The sequence below is a fragment of the Heteronotia binoei genome, chromosome 21 (genome assembly GCF_032191835.1).
Source record: "Heteronotia binoei isolate CCM8104 ecotype False Entrance Well chromosome 21, APGP_CSIRO_Hbin_v1, whole genome shotgun sequence".
NCBI classification, from domain to species: Eukaryota; Metazoa; Chordata; class Lepidosauria; order Squamata; family Gekkonidae; genus Heteronotia; species Heteronotia binoei.
Window position 1 is genome coordinate 190,491,667 of NC_083243.1, and position 24,693 is coordinate 190,516,359.

Below are 24,693 nucleotides of genomic sequence, written 5' to 3' on the forward strand. Positions count from 1 at the left end.
AAGGATATTTCAGATTCCAAGTTCAGGCATCTCATTAAACCTAGAACTCCAATCTTTTTATTATTATTATTAATTTCCTGAGGATCACTCTAATCCTCACAGCACTGAATATAGGAGGTCTTCTGAAAAAGAGTGTAAGGTAATAAATGCAACAATATGGATGGGGGAGTGAAGACTGGCAGTCTAGAGGAATCTATTTCCATCCTATCTTAAAAAACATTCATGTACTATTAGGCCACCTAGATTGACACAAAATACTGTGCAAAATTTTGAGCTCACCACAACCTCTTATCAGACTGAATATTGCAAAATTTAAAAATATTGAGCAGTAGAATGCAATTTTTTCAGGCCATGATGTTACAAGCATCCTCTGTGAAGTGCATGAAAGCACATAGCTTTATTGTTGATGTTTGGTTAAAGCACATTATCTGAGAGAGGCAGCATTTGATGATATCTACTCTTTGCCTCCTTTTGAAAATACAAAAGGCCACAATAGTCCAACTATGCTCCTCTCAGATGCCAGATGAGACACACAGTTCCCCTGTAGACTAACAGCAAAAAGAAACATCTGGTAGTCTTAATATTTTAAAAGTTTATGATAAATTTCAGGTTAAGCCAAAAACTCACTGGATAGTCCTCAGTAAATGATTAATAGCAACAGCCTAGAGATTTAAAACTTTTGGAAGCGTTTAAGCCATGGTAGTGAAAAGACTTGAAATATATGCAATCTTTACTTTCCTATCAAGCCTAAACTTATTTTACTTGTTTTACCACATCAAATACATCATTTATAACTGAGCTAACATATAAAATTGTACTGTTTGGCATATTTATGGAATGAAAAAGTACAAATGTCTTGGTTTTCTCTTAAAAAAGAATTGCAAGCATATCTTAATCTTAAATTTGAGAAAGAGTTGCAGACTTCTGCATCCTGTGATTTCATAGCACATAAATGTTAATTTCAGCCAAGGAAGGAAGGAAGGATGGACTCCTGTAGTAAACAATGTTTTTTTTTGGGGGGGGGGGTGTTTGTGCAAAATTTGAGCATGTTAAATACCAGCAGAATTTTTTTCGGGATTACAGGTATTGTTTCTTATTTAAAGTTTACTAAAGAGTTGTTGTTTACAAGCTGGAGAAACAAAACGGCGTTGGACTAGATGGGCCCCACTGGCCAGATCCAACATGGCTTTTCTTATGGTCTTCTGTTCAAAGGGTGAGGACAGGCTGGGGAGGAGGAGGGGGGAAGAAAAGAGCCTTTGGCCAGATTAAAGCCATGGACGGGGTGGTTCTGGCCTGTGGGCCATACATTTGACACCCCTGGTATAGAGTTTTTCTTCTTATGAAGGGCCTCAAGGCACTTATTACTGAATATTTTTAATTCCTTTTAAAAATACATATGATTTTGGATTATTTTTCAGCAGTTTAGACTTTCACCTAATGAAGCCCCCCCCCCTTTTTTTTTTAGCATGGAAAGGGAAAATTCAGCCTTCCATGAAATACAAGTTACTGAGTTTGAGAGGCAGATTAAAAGATGTAGTTTAAAAAGGAATAATTTGGAAATGCTTCAGGCTTCTGGGCAGTCAGTTTTTGAATAGCCGTGCTCTGTAAAGTTTTATTCACTCTGCCTAGCTTCTGTTGGCCAACTCATCTTTTTTGTCTGTTGCTTTCTAGCACATACGTTGAAATGCTTTGCTTTTTGTTTCTATCATGTTTCTTTTGTTTAAGGAACCAAACCTATATGCATTCAGTGGTTCTAATATTTTGAGATGAGGGTATAAGTGAATCTAATTCACCCCATAATTATATAATATGCTTGCTTCTTTGTAGCCGCTGTCGGTTGCTTTGCGCGCTTGTCCCCCTTTGGTTTTCAAACCTCAATAGAATTATTAACACCAAAAAAAACAAGTCGCAAAAGAATGACTGCATGTATAACTTATCATGAGGTTCTGTTTGCATTGCTTTCTGCTGCAGTTAAAAATTCCAGTGCCTAGTTTTCTCTTGCCTCCCTTAAGTACTTCATTTTTATTTACATTTCATTAGTTAACTCTTGGGGCGTTTTCGCACTGACCTTAATCAGCAGCGACGCCCCTCTTCACCGTGCAGGATCGGCGCAGATTTCGCACTAATTGCCGCGGAGCACCTGGAAGAGCCGGAAAGTCCCACGGCTTTTGCGGCGCAAATGGAAACTGGTTTTTGGCGGTTTCCGTTTGCGCCGCAAAAGCCACGGGACTTTCCGGCTCTTCCGGGTGCTCCGTGGCAATTCGTGCGAAATCCACGCCGATCCTGCGCGGTGAAGAGAGGCGTCACTGCTGATTAAGGTCAGTGCGAAAATGCCCCTAGAGTAGGGATGGTGACATATGCATGATTAGCTGAATTTCTCAAGATCAAGTTGATTAAGACGGCTGTTCCTTACCAACCTTTATGTTGTTGTTGTTTGGTTAGTCCTCAGCCACCTAAGCCACAGACACCCGAGGCTCCCTGGTCAGAAGAGGATAATGCTGTTTATCACCTAACGGATGATGACTTTGACAAGTTTGTGAAGGAGCATCCTTCCGTGTTAGTGATGTTCTACGCACCATGTGAGTTTAACATTTTCTTTCATTCCCTGAATCATGCCATCTTATGAGTGCAAAAAAAGAAAGTTTTTAATATGCTTTGGCCCTTGGAAAGTGGAATTTGAGTATAACTGTGCAGGTTTGTTTAAAGTATCACATAATTGTGTTGAATCATATATGACTAAAAAAAGGGAGGTACAGTACAATGACTAATCAGAAGCATAGTTTCAGATAAATTAACAGGACTGCAGTGCTCGAGTAAGGCCTCATTTAGGGCCTCAGGATGTCTGGAGCTATAGGAACCATGTTTTCCATGGTTCCTAGAAGCTCTGGATGCTATTTTGTGTGCTCACAGCAGCTTCTAAGGGCTAACAGAGGCCTTACTATATTAATCACCACAAATCCCATTCATGTCCATATGCCAGCAAGTAAGGAAAAGATGCTTGAAAGAGGGACATCATGTTAAGGCGCCACAGTAGGCTTGCCAGCCCCCAGGTCCCGGTAGGAGATCTCCCAGTTTTTCAGGCTCCACCCCGCCACCAGCCAGCTGGCTGGTGGGGAAGAAGCCCTGCCCCAACAGCCAAGATGTGCCTTTAGATCTCAGCAGGTTTAGAAGCCTGCAATCTCTTTACATTTCGGAATGTGTGTGTGCCTTTAAATCTCAGCAGGACTCAAAGCTCATCAAGAGGGCCGAGTAGCAGAGCCACATGGCTCTTCCTGGTGAGTGTGTGAAAGATTAAAACAACACAGTCCCTGTATTCATTTCAGAAGTCATAAATTAGTAAATAGTGAACTGGAAACTGATTATGGGATGGAGGAGAATTCCACCCCCTAGAGTAGACTGCACTCTCCTGTAATCTAATTTTCCTGTTAGTCTGAAGTTGGTGGAAAGACAGCAGATAGTTACATTCAGCAACTCCCATGATTATAGTGATTGTCCCAGTGAGATCATAAAGTGTGGACTTGCAAACTGTTTATTTGGGCTGCTTTGTAAGTGTGTGTTTATGTGTTCACTTCCAGTTAGTGGAAGTGCAGCTGCTGGGGGATGAGGAAATTGTGACTGTATTCAGGGGAACTGCACTGCTATATGTTTATTCATTTATTTTAGAGACTAGGAAGGTCTCCTGACTTCACCTCCAAAGTCCCCCGGGTATTTTCTGAGTTGGACCTAGCACCCTTACTCCACAGTTAATCCTGATCTACTAAATTCAGGGCCCAGATATTTTTGTCCAGCTTAGAGGACACTTGGCAAAATAATTTAGCTGAAGAAATGGGAGGATATCAACCCACTGATGAAGAGTTGTCAAGAAACAAGGCCTTCTCCCCAAGATACTAGTTTGGTATATACGGAGAGTTGTTTTGTTAGTTGGAGTGTTCAGATGTTTAGTCCTTGCCTGCAGCTTAGAGAGGGGTAACTCCTTATTTGTTCCTCAGAACCTTCATAGCTGCCTCATGAATTTTAAACAGGGCGTTGGATATAAATATCTTGTCTTAAGTATTTAATCTGTTTCTCTTTTCAACCTTTGCCACATTCTTAAATACTCTTGTTAGGATTTTTGAAATCACATTTCTCCACTTTGGAGAAATACCCACTAAAAGGCAACTTCAGCATGCCTGAGCATAAATACTGAAATCCCCACTACCACAAAGAGACTAGGTGATCTTGGGCTGGTGGCTATTTTTTCCTAATTTACAGGGTGGCTCTGAAGCTAAAATGATGGGGGGAATTATGTATATAACCCTGCATTCTTTGAAGAAGTGCAGCATAAGGATCAGAATATTTGTTTATTATCTGTAGCATTTTCAGAGAGTTACGCATTCTAGTTAATTTTCATGACAATCTTATAGGGTAGGCTGCTGCTGATTCCATTTTACAGATGAAGAAGAGAGGGTTAGCTCTGTATATCTTGCCCAAAGCTATCCTGAAAGTTGAAGAATGAGCCACAAGTGGAGCTCATCCGTTTTCCAAATCCAGCATTTTGACTTCGTACGCTGCATTAGAAAAAGCTTTTATATTAAAACTATAGAAACGGCAATGTTTTTTAAAATGCATCCAGAACGTTTTTACTGATGGAAAAGACGATAGCTAGTGATTTACTTAACAGATATAATTCATGCTGCTAAGATACAGGATCTTTTCCCTTGGAATCTCTTGCAGGCAACATTAGAAGAAGGTGAATAAAGGTAATTAACAGAAAACAGCTCTCATAAAGAGATATTTCCATTATTAAAAGATCTTTTCCAAATACCTTTTTATATTTGCTAACAGAGTCACCTTAAAAATATAAAGAGATAAAGTTTGTGTGTCGTAACCAAGCAGTAAAGACAACACATATGAGTGTTTGTTTTAACCTGGCATACTTTAGGGTTACAAATGTGTTAGCACAAGAAAAATATCACAGATCTAAAGTAGTATGTGTACCCTGAGGTTTGCATCTAATTTCTTTATATAAATTCCTTTCTTTTTATCCAATAAAAGCTCTATGAGCAGTGGGTAGGTATTGTTAATCACTTATCACATGATAGGCAAAAGAAGTTAAAAAAATTCGCAACTGCCAGAATTCGTTTTAAATCCTTGTCAGAAAGTAAAAAGGTAGTTAAGTCCAAATGAATTTGCAAACATGGTTAAATATAATGCCTCCTGAGATTAGCATACAATGGACACACCAGAAGGATATGTGCTATTGTGTTGATCTTACCTAAACAACAGGGACAGATTTATTCTGAATAAGGTAAATGTATAAATCTACCCCTCATAACTGCTGTGGAGTGAGCATTTAGTCTGGCCAGAATGAACACCCTTAACAGGTAGATAGGTGTAGGAGGGAAGAATTTTGGAGGTGAAATGCCAAAAAATTGGGTTTAACAGGTGTGGCATACTCTACGTGTTTCACCCTGACCTAGCTACGGTAATCCACACAGTGGTCTCCTCCAGAATAGACTACTGTAATTCACTCTACACAGGCTTACCCCTGCACCTGACCCAGAAATTCCAACTTGTCCAGAATGCAGCTGTGTGGATCCTTACAGGAACCCCTCAGACTGCACATATTTAACCTGTGCTGCAAGAGCTGCACTGGTTTCCAGTGGAACTCCGAATGCAGTTCAAGGTTCTGGTTCTAATCTGCCCCTTAGCCGTCAGGGATCCATATACCTTTGGAACCACCTCTTTCAGTGTGCCCCTGGAAGAATGTTATGCTTGAGCAACCATAACTTTTTGGTGGTCCACAACCCAAAAGAGGTCCAGCTGTCTTCAGCTAGGACTTTTTCAGCCCTGGCCCCTGCCTGGTAGAATTTTTGCCCTGAGAACATCTGTGCCCTGTGGGAGCTGCTACCTTTCTGTAAGACCTACAAGGCATAGATGTTCTGTCAGGCATTTGGTTGAGGACAACAATGGCTTGGCACACTCATATCCCGCTCCACCTTATTTTTCTATCTCCCTGCCCCTCAGGGGCTGGTGGGTATACCGCATTTGCCCACCATCTGGATTTTATACTGATTTACTGTTAATGACTAATTATTTTAATATTGACCATATGAACATATGAAGCTGCCTTATAGTGAATCAGACCCTTGGTCCATCAAAGTCAGTATTGTCTTCTCAGACTGGCAGCGGCTCTCCAGGGTCTCAAGCTGAGGTTTTTCACACCTATTTGCCTGGACCCTTTTTTGGAGATGCCAGGGATTGAACCTGGGACCTTCTGCTTCCCAAGCAGATGCTCTACCACTGAGCCACCGTCCCTCCCCTAATTCTTACTTGTTTTAATTCTTACTATTATATATATATATATATATATATATATATATATATATATATATATATATATATATATATATATATATATATATATATATATATATATGGCACCCTGAGCCCTATTTTTTAGGAAAGGGTGACTAATAAATTGAACTTAATCCACTTTCTCATCTGAACACTGAAGGGTTCCTTTTTTGGAGAAAACAACTACTTTAGTTTGCTGGTGGTTTATTTTCAGGCCTTTCTTAATACAATATTCCAAGAAAATTTTGAATAATCTCTGCAAACTAGCTCTTGTCCAAGAGAGCAGAACGTTGTCATCAGGGTAAAGCAGAACTGGAATATTGCTATTGGCCAAATGAGGTGGATGACAAAACTCATTAGAGTAATTAAATTGAAATGTATAAGATTTGCAGCAATGACTCAATTATGAATGAGCTTTTGTAACCAGTAATCCTGATGTGCGGCTGCATTGTGTCAAACTAATTAATTTACACATTGCTGCCTTTTAATGGCGCTTTAACATCTGTTGCCTCAGGCAGCCCACTATACCTGCCTCAGGCACGTAACTATTTTAGTAGACTAATAAACGAATGGTAAGGCTGGCCTGTTCTGTAGAGAACCATGGGCTGTGTCTCTCAGGAATGCTGGGGATTCCCTCTTGCCGGGCCATGGGCCTCCATAGAGCTGCCATCTTTGATGCCTTTCGGAAAGACCTCCTGAGCAGGAGAGCAAGGTTGCCTTGCCATCTGCCTCTATTTGCACAAATGCTGAAAAGGACAGCAGGACTAAGAGGCAAGGTCACAGTGGGGGGAATGCAGGATTGTGTACTTGGCTTCTGTTTCCCGTCCGCAGCTCATTTGGCCTGCTGCCACCTTTGCTATCAACTCAGTTGCTCCCAGATCTGAAAATGTTGGACTCATTCAGAGAATTAGGGTTTGTAGAATCTTTCGGGCTCAAGTGCCGTGTTCTACTGGAGAAAGTTTTCCTTCCAGACGTTTCGTTCTCAGCTGCGGAGAACATCCTCAGTGGCGTTGCAGCCGGAGCAGGCGCTCAGACCTTCTTGGCTGCTGTGCATTGAGTGAGGAGCGCCTGCTCCGGCTGCAACGCCACTGAGGATGTTCTCCGCAGCTGAGAACGAAACGTCTGGAAGGAAAACTTTCTCCAGTAGAACACGGCACTTGAGCCCGAAAGATTCTACAAACCCTAATGATGTTACCAGCCGTGAAAGCCTGAAATCTTTGATAATTCAGAGAATATTCCAGTGGTAACATATGCTTTAAAAGAGACCTCCCCACTGCACACAGATCCTGGGGGGCAGCTTCCTCTTCAGCATGGTTTAAACAGCGCTGCAGGAGAAGCCAAGCCAGCCCCAGGATCAGGCTGGCTAAACTGGTATTTTTCTTCTTCAGTCTATTGGACACCCCCCCCAAAAAAATAATAATAATAATAATAATAATAATAATAATAATAATAATAATAATAATAATAATAATAATAATAATAAGGATTTCTGAAATATCCCAGATCTGAATACCATACTGGGATCCTGTATTTTTCAGAAATGCTAACATATTTTTGGGTCTGATAGACCCAAACTGGAAAAAAAAACCCAAAGAAACAAAATTGGTAAGAGATTTTACAATTATCAATATACCACATTTGTTTTCCCACCTTTTTCTCAAAGAAGCTTAAGTTGTGTAGGAAAAAACTGGGCTCAGAAGGAAGCTGTGAAAACTAAAGTGCTGAAGCTTTTAGAGTTCAGCAATAATCAGTTGTCTGACCAAGCTGTATGGCTTGAAATAGGTGGAACCATTAGATAGGGAGAGTGGCCACTCTCCCTATCTAATGGTGACTGTGAAGCCTTAAATCCTTGAAAAAGGAACAGACGTGTAGCGAAGCAGACATATCACTCCATGCTGAAAGATCTTCATTGGCTATCTATCTGTGTCTAGGCACAATTCAGAGTGTTGGCTCTTAAGGCTCTAAATCAATGTCTTGGGACTGGGTTACTTGAAGGACCTCCTATGGTATCCAGCCTTCCTGTTAAGATCTGCGTTCCAAACCCTAAACTCTCTGTGTGCCCCATCTCCAGAGGTGAGGCAGGTGATGACTAGTTACAGGGCATTTTTTGTGGTGAAACCTGGTTTCTGGATCACTCTCCCCCTTGTGGCTTGCTACTTTACTGTCTTTTAGGCACCGAACCAAATGTTTCTTTTTTACCCAACATTTAATTAGGGGTTTATCTTTCCAGCTTTTATTGCTTTGTTTCTGGACTGAGATCTGTTTTATAAAGAATGTTATGCTGGGTAATATCTCTAGGCTGTTTGCAGTGGTGTGTTGTTTTAATGAGCCACAATAGTTGTACTGTTGAAGCATCTGTTGCCTATATAGAGTTAGTTAATGCTTACTGGGTTAATGGGTGGTGTTACACTGTACTGCCCAGTATTATGTATCTTCACAGTCACCAATCTCCTTCTCCAAGTTTAGGGTACATTTATTGTTCAGAGGTTCCCAAAGCTTTTCTCAGCTCTAAGGTTGCCACATTTTGTTCAGGGATCGATTTCAGCCAGCTAACATTGAGGAAGGTCCTCCTAATAATCTCGTTTTTACTTAGGGTTGCCAAGTCCAATTCAAGAAATATCTGGGGACTTTGGGGGTGGAGCCAGGAGACATTAGGGGTGGAGCCAAGATCAAGGCTGTGGCAAGCATAATTGAACTCCAAAGGGAGTTCTGGCCGTCACAATTAAAGGGACGGCACATCTTTTCAGTGCCTTCCTTCCATAGGAAATAATGGATAGGGGTACCCCCTTTTGGGGCTCATAGAATTGGACCCCCTAGTCCAATCTTTTTGAAACTTGGGGGGTATTTTGGGGAGAGGCACTAGATACTATACTGAAAATTTGGTGCCTCTACCCCAAAAAACAGCCCCACCCCCGAGCCCCAGATACCCGCAGATCAATTCTCTATGATTTTCTATGGGAATAAATCTCCATAGGGAATAACAGAGTTCCCAGCAGACATTTCCCTCCCCTCCCCCCACTTTCTGACGCCCCTGAAGCGGGGGGAGTGCCTCCAAACCGGGGGATCCCCTGCCCCCACCTGGGGATTGGCAACCCTATTTTTACTACTAGTTTTGCATAGAACAAAAAATACTATAAAATCGATCCAGCCTTGGGATGTAAGGTTTCAGCTTTGGTTTTGCCATATTGCTTTCTTTATCTTTGGTTTGCAGCTCTATTGAATCAGGAGTACTTTAGCCAGAATAAACAACTATGCTTTAAATCTACTCTGTGATTCCAGAAAGAGCAGTCAGATGCTTTGATCTTTTAAAAATACCTTGAAAGTGTCCTTTCTTGGTAGGGGAATCCTAAAACACATGCCAGATTTTATCCTGAAAAGCCAAGATGGAATGTCATGTCCTTGAGGTAAAACATAGATGCATATCTAGATCAATTAACTGATTGCCAGCAGGCTTTCCCCAAGGCATATTTGCGTTTATCCAAAGCATTTCTTGCTTAGGTCTAGTTACATAAACTGCATTTTGCAGTTTTTAGTCCTGCGGTTGGACACTTTACCATTTGCAAATTTGTGAATGCCAGATGTTTAGCTAACGCAATGACGCCGAGTCTCATATTTACAGTTGCGTCGTATATTTTAAGAACATTTCACACAGTAGTTGTATTTCCTGTGGCTGTTGGGTACAATTTATTTATTTGATTTTTCCATCGTATCTGCTGATGGAATAGCACCGGAAATATTTAATGTGTAATTTTAAACTGGAATGTTTTAAGGTTAAATAATGTTTTTAATACCGATTGTATAATTTGTTGTATTGATGTGTTGTTAGCCGCCCTGAGCCTGCCTCGTCGGGGAGGGCGGGATATAAATAAAACGTTATTATTGATTTTTATCCTGCCCTCCCCTGCAAGCAGAGCTCAAGGAGGGTTACAAAATATAAGCATTACAAGTTTAAAATTTTTAAACATAATAAAGTTCAATATAATACCCCGATAACATACATAAAATTTTTTAAACATAATAAAGTTCAATATAATACCCCGATAACAAACATTACAAGAGGGCTTAAATGTGGTTAAAGTGATCTCAAGTAATTTCCGTAGTATGTATATTTGGATGTTTTGGATTTCAACAAGCAGTTGGACTCCCACCAGTAGCAGCATAAAGTAATGTCTACAGATAATTCTAGTCGATGGGACAGGTGGGTGGAGCAGTAGGGCAGTATAATTTGATATCCATTACCCAGGATTTTTTTGGTAGAAAAAGCCCAGCGGGAACTCATTTGCGTATTAGGCCACACCCCCTGACACCAAGCCAGCTGGAACTGTGTTCCTGCTCAAAAAAAGCCTGCCACGACCTCAACCAAAGGCCTGGAGGAACAGCTCCATTTTACAGGCACTACAGAATGGTAATAAGTCTCACAGGGCCCTGATTTCACTATGGCTTTGTTTGAGGCTTTTGCATCTGGTTAGGTTCAGGATTTGCTTGCTCCATATAAATTTAAGCACCTAAGTAGCACTGAGAGGCAAGTTCTTAATCAAACTTCAAAAAAAAATTTTTTTTTTTTAAAAAAGACATCTTTAATCCAATTCAGCTTTGTGTTGTGTCTTGTTATAATTATCACAGTTTATTCCAGGATGCTGATTTGGAAGGAATTAAAGAGGTTGCAGAGAGCATTTTACCAGCCAAATCCAGAAGGCTTTTGCATCTGTTTAGAGAAGAAGTTAAGGACTGGCTTGTTCCCAGTACACACACTGAATTGTATAAGAGGCTGATAACTTTGAAATATATAGGAATACTCTTGAGGAAGACTTTGACAAAATGAGTCTATATCCGGGCTGGGATGGACTTTTCTTTGTAATATTGTAAGGTTGCACTTCTTTATAATGTGACAAAAGATTTGTAAGATTCTTGATAAAAGTATTCTCGATAATAGTTTTACTGTGTTAGCCAGCATATCACAGTGTTTGTTAGTTTGTATCCTCTGGTTGAGGCTAGGCAGACATTTCTTGTGTTGGGGATCACCAGTAGCTGTTGATCTGAAGAACGCAAGGCTCTTAGGGGAAATAGTAGAAGAGCTGGTTCTGCAGTTGTGCTGGTCTCATACCACATAGGGCTTTGAAGGTTAATGCCATAACCTTGAACTTGATCCCGTACTCCTGGAAGCCAGTGCACCTGGTGGAGCACTGATTGTATATGTGCTCCCACAGGCATCCCAGTAAGGACACATGCATTTGTATTTTGAACCAGCTGTAGTTTCCGGGTCAGTTTCAAGGGCAGCCCTGAATAGAGCGAGTTACAGTAATCCAGCCTGGAGGTGACCATTGTGTGGGTCACTGTGGCTAAGTCATGAGGGGAGAGATAGGGAGCCAATTGCCTGACCAGCCAGAGATGATAAAAGGCTGATCCGGCAACATTTGTGACCTGGGCCTCCATTGAAAGTGAGGCATCCGGGATCACACCCAAACTCCTTACCATCAGTTTTGGTATTAACAATATCCCATCATGAGTTGCTGGCTGGTTCCCTAATTCTACTCCCCCATGGTTCAGGCACAGGACCTCCATCTTAGATGGATTTAATTTCAATTTGCTTTACTTGAACCAGTCAGTCACAACCTCCAGTGCCCTGGCCAGAACCTCTGGGGCAGTATCCAGGCAGCCATCCATCACCAAATATAGCTGGATGTCATCTACTAGTGACAACTCAGCCTAAACCTCTGGACCAACTGGGCAAGAGAGTGCATATAGATGTTAAATAACATAGAGAAGAGGATTACCTCCTGGGGAATGCTGCATACTAGAGGGGAATGCAGTGGAACCCAAACTGCCCCCCTCTGACCCCAACCTTGGAGAAAAGAGACTAGCCACTGCAAGGCAGTCCTTTGTATCCCCAGGTTTCTCCAGCACGTGCTTCTAGTGTGTCCTCCTCTCTTGTGTGCACTTCATTTTTATACTATAGCAAGCCCTAGACTATCCAGTTGGAACAAAGTTGCCATGTAAACAGTGAAGTTGTTCTCAGTGTGCTAGAGCAGGGGTCCCCAACCACCAGGCTGCGGACCGGTACTGGTCAGTGGCCTGCTAGCAACTGGGCCATGGAGTGAGACAGAAGTGCCACACTGCCTCTGCCTGCCCAGGACCCAGGCGGACCTTGCTCCAAGGGATGGGGCGGAGGTGGGGGGCAGCAAAGACCCCAGCACTGCCCCCCTCCCCCCCAGTCCATGGAAAAATTGTCTTCCATGAAACTGGTCCCTGTTGCCAAAAATGTTGGGAGCCACTAGAGAGTGGAAGCCCAGCTTCTAGTGCACTCTCTTCTCCCCACCTCCGCTTGTAATTTTTTTTCTTGAGACCTAATCTGAGGCCACCCATCTCAAGGGCCAGATTTTGGGGTACAATTAAATGGCAACATAATGTGCAGCACCAATTGGTTTGGAAGAAAGGAAGAACTTTGAGATTGGTTAGCTGTCTCCCTTTCTGGAGATTGGTTGGTTTTGTAGGCTAAAAGCCTGTCTAGAGGGTTGGATTTGTGGGGACTGAATCAGTTAGTAGTGACAACAGAAAAAGAATAAGTACTTAAAAGACTTGGAAAAACTGGAAGAGAGAAGCAGTCAGTGTATAAATCTTGTGATCCTAAAGCGTACTACAATTTATTCAAGTATGGTTTATTACAGGTCAAATTAGGATTCTGCATTTTTGGACATCACTTGATTGTCTTGCTTAGTTTGCTTGTTGCTTATAAACCTTTTAACCAATTACAAGATTAATTCTGTTAAAAATAAAATCTTGTATATAGTCTCAATTCTCTGTGCTGTTGGATAGAACAGATAATAATTTTCTGAATATCAGAGAATTTTAAAAAACTGATAATCGTATTTTACTAACCCATGTATACTTGAGGATACAGTGAAATAACCAAATTTAGTACCTTCTGTGACCAAGGTCTCATAATAACAGCCATACTGTCCTACTCTGTTCTCAGGTCCTAGCCCATTCCCACAACTATTATATGGAGCCTCTACACCATCATTCATTAGGGATGAGTCATCTCAAGACAGAAGCTCCTAAGCGAATTTTCGCTGGAGTCTGTCAATAATATTGGCCCATCTCAAGCAGATATTGTCTCGAGTGAACAGATAATAAGGTCCAGGCAATTAAGAAGGTCTGTGAAGATTTAAGTATTTTTGTTCAGTGAGAATCGGATCATATCCTGAAGAGGCTAGCTTCTTAATGCACTGGAACTCTCATGTGAAACTGTTTGCTACAAGGTTCTCTCGGAGTAAAACAGTTTCTTATTTAATGCACAGGAAAGATGGCTCCATAGATTTCCACCCCCACCTCTTTTTTAAATAACACATGCTATTTGTAAGGTCTTTTGAAAAAGAGCACCAGGGTTGCTAAGTGAAATACTCCAAAGCAAGGAAATGCCAAAGCTTAATTAAAGACTGAATCATGGTGTAAAGGCACAATGGCATTCTTCTACCACAGTAACAGTTGTAGGCTAAAACAATTCTGATATATAAGATGGTTAATTTGCATGAGTGAAGGGGAAATTTTAGTTTTGACATATGACTCTTCCATTTTCCATCTTAGTCATCCCTTAACATTTTTAAAGGAACTGTGGAATACACTCAGCATTTTGCAAAGAGTTCAGTAGAATAGAATGGAATCTATTGTATGATTCTGTTCAGTAGAATTTTAACTCTTAAAACAAGATTACAGTGTAATGCAGAAAAATACTTACAGATTCATGTTACAGTGCAAGTAGTCCATCTGCAGTCCAATCCTGCTAATAGTCTTACTAGATCAAGCCCATATTCCATTAATCATGCTAGTTTCCATTCCTAAGTGTTTTGAGCACTATGGAGTATAGAAGTACGCAGAGTTACTTTCTCAGAGCTTCTAACCATCTTTAGCAAGAGGATATAGGTGTTTGTAGCAGTTGCTGAAGTGTATTCAGATAAGAACATAAGACCATAAGAGAAGCCATGTTGGATCAGGCCAACGGCCCATCCAGTCCAACCCTCTGTGTCACATAAGAGAAGCCATGTTGGATCAGGCCAATGGCCCATCCAGTCCAACACACTGTGTCACACAGTGGCAAAAAAAATTATATATACACACACACTGTGGCTAATAGCCACTGATGGACCTCTGCTCCATATTTTTATCTAAACCCCTCTTGAAGGTGGCTATACTTATGGCCGCCACCACCTCCTGTGGCAGTGAATTCCACATGTTAATCACCCTTTGGGTGAAGAAGTACTTCCTTTTATCCGTTTTAACCTGTCTGCTCAGCAATTTCATTGAATGCCCACAAGTTCTTGTATTGTGAGAAGGGGAGAAATTACTTCTTTCTCTACTTTCTCCATCCCATGCATTATCTTGTAGACTGACAGATAGATATAGAAAAGTTATAACTTTTTTCCTGAAACTCAGTCTACGATGAAAAGGGCAAAATATCTGGGTAACCAGAGTCAGTTGGATAACTAATTCCTGTGCTGTGTTCCAGATGTTCATAGACAAATGCAGCACCAACATTATACCCAGCAGTTTTACATAACTTCAATAACAGTGTCTCTCCCCATCCACAAATATGGAAGCATTTACTTAACAATGAAGATATTCTCGTGGGGTTTTTTTAAAAAAAAGAAATTTAGGCTAGGATTGGCATGTGAATGGGTGGTGGTCCTGGAGATCAATGGATTTTTATAGCAAAAGATCATGTAAATAAGATAAGGAGATCATAAAATCTCAAGGACTGAGTTATGCAGTAAAACTCGATGGGTTTACCTGGTCAAGTGTATGAAGTTAGTAAAAATGATTATTCATCTCCCTTAATCCATAACTTCTAAGAATCGTTTGATTTAAAGGTCTTGAAGTATCACGTCTGGAGAGATGGAGTGCTCTTACTGGGTGACTATATAGTACTGCAGAATTAGAACATCATTATCCACTGGGTTCAGTTTGAGCTGTAGGCACATAAAGATGTCATTCTGTCTGTCTTAAGGATGTCTGTCTTAAGGATATTTTTTCTGCACCTGCAGATTCCTCTCTGCAGTATTATTGATCACTGATTTTGTATACTGCACAAATTATCTTGGGGAATTGCCTTATTTTCTTGAAAAGTCAGTTTACCACGTTTCCCGTCTTAAGTGACTGAAGCAACTAACAGCTGCTATTTTTAACTTCAGAAACAGCATCAACTAATGAAGTTCTCTTGATTGCAGTTCCACAAGAAATGCTTAGTGTGACTGGTAGTATGCTGTGATAGTACTCTTGTGCATTTAAACCATTATGAAAATTAAATTTTGTAAGAAGGATGTATTACAAGCTTCGTCGCTTACAGAGGAAGGGAGCATGTCTGAATGCTAAATTACATACCTTGGATGCATAAGACCTTGCAATTACTTCCTGGGAAATCCAGCCGAGACAGCCAGTGTGGTATAGGGATTGAAATGTTGGACAAGGATTGGGGAATCCAGGTTCAAATTTAAGCTTGCCATGAAATTTAGGGGGTGACCTTTGGCCAGTCAATCTCTCACAGCTGCCTCACTGGGTAATTTTAACCAGCCGCCAGCCTTTTATCATCTTCAGCAGATCATGCAACTTGTACCCACTCTATGCAGGCATGCCCTTGCAGTGGATCTGAAAACTCCAACTAGTGCAAAGCGCCAACACACCTGCTGACTGCATCATCTGTGCAGGCATACATTCAGCTGGTGCTGTGCCAGTTGCACTGGCTACCAGATGGGTACTGGATCCATTTCAAAGTGGTGGTACTGACCTACCATTCTGCAGGGCCCGTAAAATGGAGCTGTTCCACCAGGCCTTCGGATGAGGCAGTGGGTGTCCAATCAAGTTGGCCTCCCTTGCTAAAGTTTTCCGTCTCCACGCGGCCCAGATTGAGAACATCCTTAACACCCCAGTGGCTCTAGCCTTTGAAACTATCACACTTCAACCAATTGCACTACCTGTTTTAATTTATATTGTTTTAACTGTTTTAATTACTGTGTTTATACTGTCATATATTGTTGTTCTGATCAGTTTCAAGTTTTGTATGTTAGCTGTAGTTGTCAGTTTTTTTAATCCAGCCAGCCAGCCATCTAGCCATCTGTCCGTCTGTCCGTCTGTCATCCGTCATCCGTCTATCGTCTACCGTCTACCCGTCCCTCTCTCTCTTTCTCTCTCTTTCTTTCTCTCTCTCTCTCTCTCTCTCTCTCTCTTCCTTCCTTCCTTCCTTCCTTCCTTCCTTCCTTCCATCCATCCATCCATCCATCCTTGATGTTATGTTCTGCCCTCCCCCCAAGCAGGCTCAGGGCAGGTCAGAGCTATGAAGTAATAACAATAAATACAATTAATAACCTACTAAAATTTTAAAAACAACACAGTACACAACCATCTCTAGCGCCCACCAATGTCTCCCACTGGCATAGGGCATAACAAAACAGCAGCGCCATTCAACAGATGCCAAGATGATTCTTGAGGACAGTTCACCTGGGCAGTGTGGGCAGGAGAGGACAAGATCTTCAAGTGTCCACTGCCTCACCAAAGGCCTGGTGGAACAGCTTCATTTTAGAGGCCCTGTGGAATTGCACTATGTCTTGCAGGGCCTTGATGTCAAGTGGAAATTAGTTCCACCAGGCTGGGGTTGGGATGAAAAACGCCTGGCCCTGGTTGAGGTTAAGCAGACATCTTTTGGCCCAGGGACTACCAGAAGATGTTGCTCAGCAGAGCATAAAGTTTTTTAGGACACATGGGGAAGAGGCAGTCCCACAGATTCATTGGTCCCAGGCCGCATAGGGCGTTAAAGTTCAATACTATATTCTTGAACTGGATCCAGTACTCAATAGGCGGTCAGTGCCGTTGGTGCAGCACAGGACAGGCTGAATGCGCCCGTTGTAATGTTTCTGTCCCACCCCTTGCCCTTCAGGTTTCCTGCTGGCATTACAAGTAATGGACCAGTGTTCAAAGGTTCACATTCTGGGATTCTACTGAAAGTCATTAAATAACAGCTCAAGTGTTGGAGCATGCATGGGAGAATTTTATTATATTGGAAATGTGCACACACACCCCTTTATGTGCAAGGGCAGTGGTTCTGGTATGCCACATAAAAGTAATGATATTCATATAAGACATTCTACACCAAACTGGCTCTCCAGTTAAAAGCCCAGATGACACCCTGTGGGTTTTTAATCTACATTTCTGGACTACCAGGGCATCATCCTGGGGGCGGGGTGGGGGGAGAAAACTTACAAAACATCAGGTGGAACATCTCTGCCTTTCAGGCCCTGTTGGAATTGCATAAGATCCCGCAAGGCCCTGGTGTTATCTGGCAGGGAATTCCACCAGGGTGGGGGCCAGAACCAAGAAGGCTCTGGCCCTGGTTGAGGACAGTCAGACCTCCTTAGGGCCAGGGATCACCAGAAAGTTGTTACTAGTAGAGTGCAATGCTGTTCCATGGACATAGTGGAGGAGGTGGTCCTGCAGATACGTTAGTCTCAGACCGCTCACGGTGAAAACCGAAACCTTGGTTCTGACTCTGTATTTCACCGGAAGCCAATTTGTACCGGAATAATTTGTACTATTTGGCGCAGCACTGGTTGGATATGTGCCATCCATGGTATTTCTGTTAGGACTCCTGCTGCTACATTCTGGACCTGTTGGAGCTTCTGGGCCAGCATACAGTAAGTTACCGTAGTCAAATTGTCACTACTTGAGCATCAGCTGATCTTTCTGAGATCCAGCTTTGATGTATTCTCCCCTATATGAAGGTTGGCCTTTAAAGATTATCCCTCCCTCCCCCCAAAATAAAAGCACTCTTTTTTTACTCCACGATCCATCTTTTGTTGTGGCTATCTCTGGCCACATGAATGAGGGAAAATCCAAAGAAGAAAATCCTTCTGGCACCTCCAGATATTTCACAGTATCAAAGATAATTGCTCATCAAAGCACAGTGTTAATCATTAATCACTGAATTATGCTCATCTCCAGAAATGGAAAAGGATCCTTCATTTGGTGGAACCAACATCAGCATTGTGCACGTCTGGAAGCATCTTGCAGTTCAATTTTATAGCCTCTACCTTGGTGCTTTTAATGACTGATGAACCAATAAAACAGTTTTGTTTCATTAAAGAGGCTATATGTTGATGCCTTTTGAAAGTGAATTTCCTCTTGTGCCTGTTGTGTAATACCAATTAAGTTGAAATATGACTGCAGTTATTTCCATTCATAAAATCCTATATGGTTCTTTACTGTACATTGTGATGAACTGGCGCTTTCATTAAACAGAATCTTGCCAGCAAATCTTGAGTTAGATTCTGTTACGTCATGTGATTTGCATAGTGGATTCTTAGTGATTCGGCATTCATCAATTTAAAGTGTTCACAAGTTGGAAGACTTCTTGTTTTTTCGATGTGTTCCCTGAATATCTGAATGTGTAATATTTCTGACATTTCAGTGCATTTTATTTTAATCCCAGTTGGTTGTGTTGTAAAATTGCTAGCTATTTCCAGGTAGTTTGTGCAAAATATGGAAGGTTGAATGCATCAGTGAAATAGCTGTTACGATGTTTTGTAAGCATGAAAGATGTGTAACTTTATTTTGTTCAAACTTGTGTAGTATTTCTTTGTAGTATTCATCGTTAATGGTGCAAGATAGTACTTTGAACCATTAACAGAATGCGTCAAATATAGCATGAACCATATAGCATGGCAAAGGTTTTTGGAAGGAAATGAGGGAGATTGGCAACACTGGTTCCCTATGAGGAAATGGCTAACTTGGAGGGTGGAGTCCGTGGCATTGTACCTGTCTGAGGTCCCACCCCTATTCAAATCCTACCCTCTTCTGGCTCCACCCCTCAAACCTGCAGGAATTTCCCAACCTGAAGTTGGCAACTGCTAAGTCACACTGGCTCTCATAGGGGGCTCCTGCTGAACAGGAGCAAGCAGCCAGACCTAGTTAAGTCATGCCACTCAGGTGGCATCAAATCACCCAGAGGGTGCTGCCAGGCCTGGGATAGCCAACCTCCAGGTGGAGCCTGAAGATATCTTGGGATCACAATTGAACTCTAGACAACAGATCTCTCTCCCCATCCTGGAGAAAATAATTGTGTTGTAGGGTGGATGCTATGGTATCATATTCTCCCTTTACTGCCTAGCAACAGCCTCTGGCTAGCAGCTTCCCAGTGGGCCAATCATTGTCTGTCCTGGGGCGAGGCTGAATGGAGGAGGAGGGAGTGACAGGGAAGAAACAGCCGCCATGGCCTCTGAGGAAATGCTCCCAGCAGAGCCAGGCCTTGCTGCTTAGTCACAGAGGTGACTCCCTGGCTATTTTGGTGGTCTTCAGAGGCTGTGTGTGCTGGGAGGTCACTTGTGTGGGTGGCTGAACGGTTGGCAGCTGCAACTGCTTTTGTGAGGCCTCTGTAGAGCGGCAGCCCTTTCTGAGATCAGTTGACAGATAGGACACAGAGAAGCATTGGAGATGTGTCTGAGGTAAGACTCTTTTGGTGATCCAACATTCCTGGGCCCACAATAAGCCGGGGACAGGGGAGTCAGCCAATAGGAGGCCAGAAATGCTGACTGAGCTATGATGGGCCAGTGGTTTAGGGAGTGCATGGAATGCACCCCTAAGCCAATGGGAGAGCGCCATTTGGCCACCACCATTAGGCAGTTATATATATGATAGATATTGTAATATATGTTTGGCTAACAGGTAGTCTGCATAGCCATAGTTGTACTCTTATAACTCTTTCTAAATTTATATAACTTTTATAAATTTGTAAGTGCAGCTGTCTTCTTGGAATTTATCTATCCTCTCATGTACTATAGAATATTTTTCAAAAACAATATATTAATAAGGAAAAGATTTTAAAGTCTATCTACTGAGAGACTGAGCTGAAATAATTAGATCAGTTAATAAAGGTTAATAGGTAAACAACAACAATAACAATAATGTGTGACAATATATGGCCAGGGACCTGCATACCCTCAGGACTGCCTTTCCCCACGTGTTCCACGGAGAACACTTTGGTCATGGTCACAAAATCCTGCTTTCAATCCACGGCCCCAAAGAGGCCAGTCTCATGACGACCAGAGTCAGGACCTTTTCTGTTGTAGCTCTGTGCTGGTGAAGAAGAAGAAGATATTGGATTTATATCCCGCCCTCCACTCCGAAGAGTCTCAGAGCGGCTCACAATCTCCTTTACCTTCCTCCCCCCACAACAGACACCCTGTGAGGTGGGTGGGGCTGGAGAGGGCTCTCACAGCAGCTGCCCTTTCAAGGACAACCTCTGCCAGAGCTATGGCTGACCCAAGGCCATTCCAGCAGGTGCAAGTGGAGGAGTGGGGAATCAAACCCGGTTCTCCCAGATAAGAGTCCGCACACTTCACCACTACACCAAACTGGCTCTCCTAGTGCCAGTGCTCTCCTGGTGGATTGAGCTCCCTGAGGAGGATAGGGTCCTGCGAGAGCTTTCACAGTTCACGGGGCCTGCTCTTTCGCCAACCTTTTGCTAATTAAGATCAAAGACAACAACAGACACTGAACTATCTGGGCCACCTCAAAGCATCATCATGACCTTAAAATCTGTTTTTATATAGAACACCTCGCGGGAACAGCTGCATAGTAAAATTTGACACAGACTGAATAGGCAGCTATCCGCCATCATTAAACACACCATCATTTAATGTAGCTCCTGAAACTGTTTTATGTTTTTATATATTAATATATTTTTACATGTTATGTTTACAGAATATATTGATTACTGGTTTTTATGTGGTGTTTTTATGAATATGTAAGCCACCCTGAGCCTGCTTCAGAAGGGAGGGTGGAATATAAACCGAATAAATAACATACATAACAAAGGTGTTAGTCTCATATGGTCTACACTGTGATTTAAATGCCATATATTTAATTATAAGAGAGTTTCTACTTTTTAAAAAACTGTTCCTAATAGGAAAAAAAGTTGCATCAACATTATGAGTTAGTTTATAAGTAGCATGTTAATGGGAAAATACTCCACCAGCCAGTGGGTTCAGTTGCAAAGTCAAGCTACAGTGGGTTGAGTACTCCTTACTATGGGACAATATTCTTTTTTTCTTTTTCTTTTTTTAAATTAAAAGAATAAAAGCTCCCTGTACAACTTATTATCCGGAATTACATCATTCAAAGTTAAATATTCTACTACTGGATGCCACAGTGCAACAAATTTTTCCTGTTGTTTTACATAGTGGGCATAGTGTGTCTAGTACGTTTACTTAGAACAAACATTTTCCACAACTTATTCTGCCACATTGAAAGTGAAGGTACTCTATTCTATTTCCACTTATGGGCCAGAGTTATTCTCGCTGCTGCTAAAAGCAAGGAGGCTTGCTTAATTTGGATCTCTAACAATAAATCAACCAGAAAGAGATCTAGGAGAAATACTTCAGGTAGAAAAGGTAAGTCTGTCTCCACAATTAATTTTATCTCCTTAGTGATTTGTTGCCAAAATGATATAACATGGGGGGCACGACCACCAACAATGAAAAAAATCTGCTCTCTGTCCACAGAGTTCCCAGCAAAGTCCATTCATCTTTGGGTTTATTGTAGCTAGTCTCTGAGGCGATAGGTACCATCTTGTTATTTTGAAAAATTGGAAGCTTATTGAAAAGATCTTTGTCGTATTACTAAATGAGTGCCAGATTTGTGCCCAATGATCACTCTTGAATCTGTTTTCACAGTCCATCTGTCAACAGGTCTGAAATTTTAATAACTGCTTTTTTCCTGTATCTACTGAAAGTAGAAGAACAATTTTGAAATTAGGCCTTTCATGTGTAATTCACTTGGTTTAGAAGTTCCAAGTTCCAAATCTAATAAGGGTCTTTTGAAGGATTGTTTAATCGAAGAGGAATCAAACAAATGCTGCATCTGGAGATATTGGAACCATGGGATTTTATGGCCAATTTTACCCTCCAGTTGGGTTTTAGAACAAAGATGACCTTTATCAACTACATCACAGAGTCTGGTAACCCCAGCTGGTTTCCAGCGTTGAAATACGACCAAGTCCTTCCTGGTTCAAGAATGGAGAAAGGACTGAGATTCCAGGTATAAAGGCCACTTTACATTTAGTCCAAATCTTCAAAGCAGATTTTGGTATAAGCCCTGTTAGGAAATGGTTTCCATAAAAATTCTTCCATAGAGTATGGAGCAGTATATAATTTCTCTATTTGAAGCCAATGAGTTTGTGTTTCACTATTCAATGCACAGACTATCTGAGCCAGTTGTGAAGTTTCATGATAAAGGTTCAGAGCTGGGATTTTCAGACCCCCTTTTGTTGTGTCACTCAACATTTCAAGTGTCACTCGATGCTTTTTTTTTTGTCCCAGAAGAAGTTCAAAATTTTAGATTGCCAATTCCTTATATCATTGAGTGGGATTTCAATTGGGAGGCATCGAAATAAATATAAAAATTTGGGCAAAATAAAGCTTTTAATCAAACTGATTTTATCAGCCCCCCAAAAGTTATGAGGTGCCCATTTTTTCAATTGCTCTTGTACCTCCTTAAATACTTTTTAAAAGTTTGCTTCATATATTTTTTTCCAGCTGGATTGGAATTTGTACTCCCAGATATTTCCATAATGATGAAATCCAGGAATATGGGAAATTTATCTGTAGAAATTTTCTGAGTGAGTCTTCTAGATACATTGGATAAATGGTAGATTTATTATTATTTTCTTTCAGGCCAGAAATTTCTTGGAATTCTTTGAAGAGCTCTTGAATCTTTATTAAAAACTGTGCCAGGTGTGCCATGTATATCACCAAATCATCAGCAAATAGACTGACTTTATGCTCTTTATCTCCTATCTGTATCCCCTGAATTCCTTTAGTAGATCTAATTCATTCTGCGAGTGGCTCCATGGTCAATGCAAATAGTAACGGAGACAGGGGGCAACCTTGCCTCGTACCATGACTCAGGAAAATCAGTTCTGAGATGGCACCATTGACTTTGATGTACACTAATGATTGTTTATAAATGGCCTGTATTGCAGTTGTAAAATTCTTTCCAAATCTCATTTCCCTTAAAAGTGCTTGCAAGTAACTAATTTCTAGACTGTCAAAGGCCTGCTCAATGTCCACAGTCAAGAGAATTGATTTTCTATGTGATTCTTTAGAGTTGGCAATGCTGTTCAATGCCCGTCGAATGTTATCTGTAATAGCTCGATTGGGAATAAACCCCGTTTGATCAGGATTTACATACTGTGCGATAATTCTCTGCAGTCTATTTGCTAAAACTTTATAGTATATTTTAGAGTCCACATTATGTAATGGGTCTATATGAGACCATATTAGATGAGTCTATGCCATCTTTGGGAATAGTTACAATGAAGGCTTTTGACCACGAATCAGGAGAATGACTGGTCTCCATCACGAAATTTATCAAACGTACTAGAGGATTCATAATACTAATTTTAAAGATCTTATAAAATTCAGTAGTAAAACCACCCATCCCTGGGGCTGTGTTGGGCTTTAGCTGTTGAATGGCATCCTTAATTTCTTGTTCCGATACCTGTCTATCGAGTGCTGCCCTATGGATATCTGAAAGGTATTTGTATGTTTTATATTCTTTTGGGAAGTTCTTGATCTTCTGTTCGGAGGGTTTCTGTTTCGAAGGGACAGTATTCTTCAGGGTTTCATCCTCTTCAGGTGTGAGCTTCAGGTGCAAAGATGTCATTGCTTGTCTGGCTATGTCGTCTTCTTTGTAGAGAGTTCCATTTTTATATGTGAGAATATCCAGTGTTACACTCCATTGGGATCTGATGTTTGCCTGGTATTTTGTTCCAAAGATCTTTAGTTGCTTTTGCTTCTCCAGTGCCTCTGGAGTACCATTTAGTCTAAGAGGACTAAAACTTTTTTCCATTATGAGTAAAGGAGCCTTGTTGTCGAGCTTCTCTAAGGATTTTTTCTTTTGTCTGGGGTGTCCAAACTGAACATCAATAGTTATAGACAAAAGTACATGTTTATTACAAAAGCATATAAAAACCTTGTAGGGGGCCAAATGAAACCTCATAAAATCATCAAAGTAACAGATGCGCATAAAAGAACTGTATATGACCTGACATGTTTTGGCCTTCAGAGGCCTTCTTCAAAGGTCAAATAGTACAAATTATAATATACAACAAAGTCCCTGCAATACTTGTAAGATGTCAGACAATCAGCATAGGACCCAAACTGGAATGTTCCAATCTGGAAATAAATGACACACAATTTTTGTTGTTGTTGTTGTGAGTTCACAAATCTGGCCTTATGTCAGCAGCAATTACATATACTGAAAATAGTAATATTTCCAATATATACCTTCCAGTTTAAGTTCTAAGAGTACAAGTAA

General features: G+C 41.2%; 1 protein-coding gene across 1 annotated transcript in view; it reads left to right on the plus strand.

Annotated features, from left to right (window-relative positions):
- PDIA5 (protein disulfide isomerase family A member 5) overlaps positions 1-24,693 on the plus strand; it is a 291,070-nt gene that overhangs the window by 163,347 nt on the left and 103,030 nt on the right. The window contains exon 11 of the mRNA XM_060262232.1: positions 2,443-2,579. Coding sequence (XP_060118215.1) covers positions 2,443-2,579 — 137 coding nt within the window. The remainder of the gene's footprint in view (positions 1-2,442; positions 2,580-24,693) is intronic.